This window comes from Erythrolamprus reginae, chromosome 3 (genome assembly GCF_031021105.1).
Source record: "Erythrolamprus reginae isolate rEryReg1 chromosome 3, rEryReg1.hap1, whole genome shotgun sequence".
Classification (NCBI taxonomy): domain Eukaryota; kingdom Metazoa; phylum Chordata; class Lepidosauria; order Squamata; family Dipsadidae; genus Erythrolamprus; species Erythrolamprus reginae.
Window position 1 is genome coordinate 59,118,780 of NC_091952.1, and position 7,493 is coordinate 59,126,272.

General features: G+C 38.7%; 1 protein-coding gene across 1 annotated transcript; it reads left to right on the top strand.

Moving 5' to 3' along the window:
* The first annotated feature begins 761 nt into the window (after positions 1 to 761).
* LOC139165681 (late histone H2B.2.2-like) lies at positions 762 to 1,420 on the top strand. Its single transcript, XM_070748901.1, has one exon. It carries the CDS (start codon positions 953 to 955, stop codon positions 1,418 to 1,420), a length of 468 nt encoding a protein of 155 aa, XP_070605002.1. The 5' UTR covers positions 762 to 952.
* Positions 1,421 to 7,493: the final 6,073 nt, after the last annotated feature.

A 7,493-nucleotide genomic window follows, 5' to 3' on the forward strand; every position in this document is an offset into this window, starting at 1 on the left:
ATACAAGCCTTTGTGAATGTTCCCAACGGTTTCTTTCTCCGCAGTGAGAAATTCAATGACACACTGCTTGTCTCCTACATCACTTACAGACGCCATTTTGAAACACTGCTGCAGCTACGCTATCTGTCTGAAGAAACGCAAAATTTACACACACACTCCTGACCATAGTTCCCTCTAAGCTGAGCAGTGAGCAATCGCTCACTTAAAAATCATCATCAACTCAGAGTTTTCCAAACCTGCCCAGAAGCCAAGAGGGAAAGAGTGAGAGGGAAGGAGAGAGAGAGAGGAAGAGAGGAAGAGAGAGAAACAGATAGAAAAAAGAGAGGAAGGAAAAGAGAAAGAAAAAGAATGGGAGTAAGGAAGAGAGAAAGAAAATAAAAATCTAGTTTGAAACTAGCTCAACTATTTAAGTGGCATTTTGATATTGATAAGAGTTGCCCTATTATGAGCTCACTGTTATAGACACACAGTACAGTATTTTATTTTGAAATTCTCTTTATTTATTTATTTATTTATTTAATATTTCTGTGCCGCCCAGTCCCGAAGGGACTGCCGCTCAGACACTATACTTTTCCACCACCCCCCAAAAAAAAAATTAGAGGGAACACTGCTCCTGACAATTCAAATAATGTATATCTAAAATTTTGCATTTGTACCATTACAGTAGGCTGAGAGAAAAAAAGTGGTGCATTACTTTCTCGGCAACCCTTGTAGTTTAGGATAGCTGATGAAAGGGGTGAAACTGAATGGCATTATATAGAAATGTCCATCAAGCTGTTGATCACAACCATTTTAATGTAACAATGACAGCCTAGCTGTAACAAAGAAAGGCAAAGATAGCCAGCCAATCAGGTCTCCCTGTGTAGCCCAATTTGCATGGCGCTGCCTATAAGTGACCTTGCCAGCAAAGACTCACGACATTTCAAGCAGGGGCTTCCAAGAGGAAAGAACAATGGCCGCCAAACAGCAAGGCAAAAGGAAAGTCAGAGACACAAAGAAAAAGAAAATCCAGAAGAAGCACCAACTGGCTAAGCGGAAGCAGAAGCAGAAGCAGAAGAAACTGCATCCCAGGAAACAGAAGAAACACCAGGCTTGTCAGATCAAACGTCGGGTCAAGCAGCAGCCCTCTACCACCAAGACAGTAGACAGTGGTCCAGAGAGGATCTGCTCCCCAAAGCTCTTTGCCGCCAAGATCTTTCGGCAGATGCCCAAGGTGCGGATGGAGGTCAAGGCCAGGAGCCTTATGAAGACCTTGCTGACCGACGTCTATGACCACGTGGCCACAGAGGTGGAGAATCTGAGCCAGAAGAACGAGCTGTCCAGCATCAGTGGCACAGATGTGCAAGCCGCCTTGAAGGAAGCCATGATGAAGGAATTGGCCAAGCACTCGGCCGAGCCCACCAGCACCGAATGTGCTTAGAGAAACAACCTCCCTTCTCCCTCAGGGAGCCAAACGGAGAAGACCAAAGATCTTAAAACAAAAAATATCCCAGAAACTATAAACATACTTTCCTGCCCTTTTAAGCATAAGAAATCCTGCAAATGTACACCATCTTTCACCTCCACAATTGTTACCCCGAAATAATAGGAAGGCGGTTAAAAGCGACGACTGGACAGTGGACTGTATTTTTGAGGAGAATTTCACCACCTAAGCCAGAACCTCAAGGCTTAAGATGAGCCAAGGTTAAAGAGATGTTTGAAATAATTGTTTGTGAGGAGTTTGCAAAAAAGAGAGAAAAGGAACATCGTAATTATGATACAATATGTGTGTTATCTCCAATAAATCAGGATTTTAACAACTATGTTCAATGTATTATTTTTTTTAATGTTTTCTTCTCTCTGGGTTTTTATTTTAATCAGCTACCTAAAATTTTGGTTAACACTTGTATCCAAAGGAATTTGCAATAGTTATGCCATGAAAATGAATTTTCGGTATAAAATTCAATGAATCATCATCAACTCAGAGTTTTCCAAACCTGCCCAGAAGCCGAGAGGGAAAGAGTGAGAGGGAAGGAGAGAGAGAGGAAGAGAGGAAGAGAGAGAAACAGATGGAAAAAAGAGAGGAAGAAAAAGAGAAAGAAAAAGAATGGGAGTAAGGAAGAGAGAAAGAAAATCAAAATCTAGTTTGAAACTAGCTCAACTATTTAAGTGGCATTTTGATATTGATAGAGTTGCCCTATTATGAGCTCGCTGTTATAGACACACAGTACAGTATTTTATTTTGAAATTCTCTGAGGCAAAACAGGGTGGGTTTTTTATTTGTTTGTTTGTTTATTTATTATTTCTGTGCCACCCAGTCCCGAAGGGACTGCCGCTCAGACACTATACTTTTCCGCCCCCCCCCCCCAAAAAATAGAGGGAACACTGCCCATGGCAGTCTGACAACCAATCAGAATACATTGCTTACACAGGAACGGGAAGCTCCAAGGTGAGGCCCAGGAGAGGAGATAAATCTCAACATCTCTCTTTCTCTCTCTCTCTCTATCTCTCTCCTTCTCTCCCTCCCTCCCTCCCTCCATTTTGCCTAGGACCTCAAACCATGTGGTCCTGTCCACCATTAAACCATCTTTACAAATAGCTTCCATGTTTCTAGTGTCTTTCTCCCCACTTGGAACTGAACTCAGAAGGATATTCCTTATACTTCAAAATATGATTTTTAAGCTTAATTTCTTCCAACACTATTGATAATGCCAACTATGCCATTATTTATTTAATATAATGCTTCAATATTGATAATAAAAAGTACAAGTCTTAATTTCTAAGTGCAGCATGAAAAGGAATACAAGTTTCATTCATGTCAGAAAACACGATCAAAGGATAAATCCTGATTCTTTGCAAAATGCCAATTAGGGTCAATTCAGGCTCAGAGTTAAGATGCATTTCTATTTCAAGCATTTGCAGAAAGACTGAAGCACTGTGATGGGTGAAAGAGATTTACTTTATTCTCTACACTACTTTTTAAAATTATACTCCATCCCACGGCCAGTGGTTGCTGCTATGGAAAGCATTATACAGTAGCTACCTAAACAAATAGCAATAGGGTTGGGACAAGAGGAAGGATGATTTCATTGCAAAAATAGGAGGGAGAAAAGTAACTACAACCCTAATCATGTTCTTAAAAAAGAACAACACTGAACTCTCAACATTTTGTTTCTTCATGTCTTCAAAATTATGTCATCATAAGAGTTCAGCTTTAACCTCAATATTATTGATTCCCTTGTGTTTTAAATTTAAAACAAATCATTTTATTATGATTAAAATGCATAAGAACCATATTTAGATAGCTGGGTTTCCATACAAGGTATTTTTGCAATTCCTGCTGTGAGGGATGAAGGATTAATGAAATAAGGAAATACTTTAGAAAAGCAAATAGAGTTTTGGACACTGCTCATTACCTCCTGAGAGGATGTTCTAGGCAGGGCTGCTAGATTTAGATGAGGAGCTGAGTTGATTCAGAAGAATTTCTTCCCTTCTCTTGTCAGGAACAGATATCCTGGATCTTCTATTTGATGATGTCTCTATTAGCAGCCTTTGTGTAAGAGACAAAACATTGCATATCACTGGAGACTCATCCTGAATCTCCAGTTTGTTTCCAGTATTTGTTGTGAAGTATATTTATTACAGATGTTTATTGTTACATACACACACCCAGAATTCAGACAGCAGGGGCCTTGACACAGTCAGAGTAAGTATCTGAACTCTTAAGCTTATCTGCTCTTGTTCTCTAAACAGGAAACATAGATACAGTGCAAGAATTTCTCTCCATTAGGGAACAATTTGGGCAAAATGTTCCCAATTGTTTTTTCTTCTTGTTGTCTATTGTAGCAATGTACAGTATATCACAGAAGTGAATAAAACCTCCCCACAATTTGTAAATATTTGAGTATATCTTTTGATGTGACAACACTGAAGAAATGACATTTGGCTACAATGTAAATTAGTGAGTACACAGCTTGTATAACAATGTAAATATGCTGTCCCCTCAAAATAACGCAACGCACAGCCATTAATGTCTAAACTGCTGGCAACAAAAGTGAGTACGCCCCTAAGTGATAATGTCCAAATGGGGCCGCCATTATTTTCCAGCAGTGCTTTAACCCTCTTGGGCATATTCACCAGAGCTTCATGGGTTGCCACTGGAATCCTCTTCTACTCCTCCATGATGACATCACCGAGGTGGTGGATCTTAGAAGCCTTGTTCACCTCCACCTTCCATTTCAGAATCCTACACAGGTGGTCAATAGGGTTTAGGTCTGGAGACATGCTTGGTCAGTCCATCCCCTTTACCCTCATCTTCTTTAGCAAAGCAGTGGTCATTTTGGAGGTGTATTTGGGGTCGTTATTATGTTGGAATACTGCCCTGTGGCCCAATCTCCAAAGGAAGGGGATCATGCTCTACTTCAGTATGTCACAGTACATGTTGACATTCATGGTTCTCTCAATGAACTGTAGATCCCCAGGAGTAGGCAAAGTTGGCTCTTCTATGACATGTAGACTTCAACTCCAGAATTCCTGAGCTAGACTGATTGGCTCAGGAATTCTGGGAGTTGAAGTCCACAAGTCATAGAAAAGCCAACTTTGCCTATCTCTGGCTTAGGCCATCTTTATGTAGAGCAACAATTTGTTTTTTCAGATCCTCAGAGAGTTCATTGTCATGAGGTGCCATGGTGAACTTGCAGTATGAGAGAGTGAGAGCGATAACACCAAATTTAACACACCTGCTTCTTTACACCTGAGACCTTGTACCACTAATGAGTCACATTACTCCATGGAGGGGAAATGGCTACTTGAGCCCCATTTGGACATTATAACTAGGGGGTGTACTCACTTTTGTTGCCAGCAGTTTAGACAGTAATGACTGTTTGTTGCATTATTTTGAGGGGACAGCACATTTACACTGTTATACAAGCTATATACTTACTACTTGACATGGTAGCCATGTGTCATTTCTTCAGTGTTGTCATATCAAAAGATATACTTAAATATTTATAAAATATAAGGGAGCATACTCATTTTAGTGACATAGCTCAATAACATAGCTCTGTATTTGTTCTACAATAGCATCAAATATCTGAGATCATTGCTACCTGAGTATATGTTTAGAAATCTATGTTTAGCAGTTCTTTTTCAAAGTAATAACCAAGAAGAGATTTTCTTATTAAACTCCCAAGCAGCCAAAAAAGCCAGTTATTTCCAGGAGTTAAATCCAGAAGCTTACTCAAAAATCCCATTGACTTAAGTGAACCCTACCTCTGAGCAAGTTGGCATGATTACAAACATGTCGAAATCTGAGAGAGCATTGTTGGAATATGTACAGTCATTTTTACAGGTGGCAAAATGGAGCAGAGAAATGTGTACCCACACATATAATGCTGGCAAAGGAGAGAATAATCATGGGTGGGGAAAGTAATAAACGATTCTCTTCTTACAGGAAGTTTTTGACTGGCACAATGTACAGCGTTTCAAAGCCATTTAACAGTACAGTACACAAAAAGAAAGAATAATGTAACATTTTAATTGTTTAAAAACTGCCCCTGCTTCAGGAAATGAAATATGTTTCTTGGAATGGATTTAACAAGCTAAAAAGGGGTTTCACCTTGCTTGTAAGTAATGGATATAGATGATGCCCATTTCTGCCACACTTGTTCCAGAAATCAATTAAAACTATTTTTGAAGAAAGAAGCGGAATTCATTTTCTTTCAAATAAACTCTTTGAAATCTAATATTTCAGAGAGGAAAGACTAGCTCTATTCAGAAAAAAAATGTACTAGCACCTCAACTGTTCAGTCTTGAACCTTTAAGTCCTATAGAGGCACCTTTCTTATCATTTATTTGCACTATCAAAATAAGGTCTTACAGACACTTCTTTGTCTGGTCATAGAGAGTTTAAATAGGTTTATATTAAAAAAGGAAAATATAATCCTTTTTCACCCAAGATTTAAATTGGTTGTCCAGCGGTGCTTGAACAATGCACACGTGGAGCTCAATACACTAACCAACTGCTTCTCTTTTCATCTCAGACTGCTACAGCCATTAGCATAGCACACGGTGTGATTTGGGCTGTTTCATTTCAAAAGCATGTCTTAACATTTTAAACGTTCATTATTATTATTTTTGGCCAGCTCATAACTTCAGACTAATTTGTACTGCAAGGCTGATGTTTTTTGATACAGCAAAATGTTTGAGTCTATTTAAAGTATGGTAGAACTATTTGTAACCCTAAGCAATACTACATGAATACATCATACTAAGATATAATGTGGATTGTATGGCTTGAGTCTACTCATCATACAAAACTGTAGTTTATGGCTACATATTGTGGCTTACTCAAACTATAGCTAAACAAATTATTTTTTTAAACAAGGCAATCTTTTGATGACCGAGGACTGCCTTTTTCAATGTGCCAAGAGCCTTAAACTAGAGAAATCACATTAAATACAACTGATTTAAATTTGCTCCACATTATATATGCAATTCTTTCTTTCCAGCCAGTGATTCGTCACTAGAGAGTCTCTTATTCTAAACTGTGTATATTCTCAGGTTCAGGGGATGGGACCCATAACAAGCAACTAACTTGGTAATTGAGAATCACTTTTAATGTAACATCTCCATTTATACTGGGGCATTCCCTGGGATAGCAAAAATAATTTCTCAGTCTGCATTCACTGGTCCTTCAAACCTAGAATGGCCCTTTGCCAGCAGAGCTGTGGAGACTCCAGGGAAATGCAAATGTTGGCACTTTCTGTCAAGTTAAAAGCTAGAGCTGGGTTTTTCCTGGGAGGTAAATTAAGTGCTACTGGACCACGGCCAGGCTGAAAAATGCCTGGCAGAGATGGTTGAGAAGAGTGCAACAGGATCTATTATTTCTGTTTATTAAGCACATTATAATGTTGTGTTGCATGGTTTCTATATTTGTCACTCTTCATTCCTGGCCTTATCTTCAACAAGAAATATTCTAAATGAGATTGGAAATTCTTTTCTGGAATGTCCAACAAACAGATTTTTGTTAATGGGATTCCAATTCTATTTGGCCTCACCTAAAGAGAGCGTGCTCAGATTTCATGTCCTTTATTTCTAATACCAGAGGTGTTTTTATTTTCTTTGTAGTCTTTTTCCTTCAGGAATCTCCTCAATTGCTTGAGTGCATACCTTATGCTAAATTGGCACAAGGCCTCATAATTTATTTGAAATCATATAGAATCATAGCATCTGTCATCTGCTAGAAGGGGTCATTTTCTTGGCTGCAGCAGAAACAAGGAGTGGGTGGTACCTTAAAGATTAATACAATTGTTACACTGTAAGGAAAAGTTTCTGCCATCATCACTGGCTTTTAAAGGGTGGTAAATTTGTATAACAGTTTGACTCTGAACAACGGAAACCCAGATGGGACTTTATAAAAACAAACACAATTATGATAGCAATTTTGAAAGAATGGTTTTAAAAATCTTTAAAATGAAGGACTATTTTCTTTAGGTACGCAAAACCACAGAACA

Excerpts from the sequence above, each read along its gene's own strand:
- LOC139165681 (XM_070748901.1), top strand. The coding sequence starts at position 953 with ATGGCCGCCAAACAGCAAGGCAAAAGGAAAGTCAGAGACACAAAGAAA.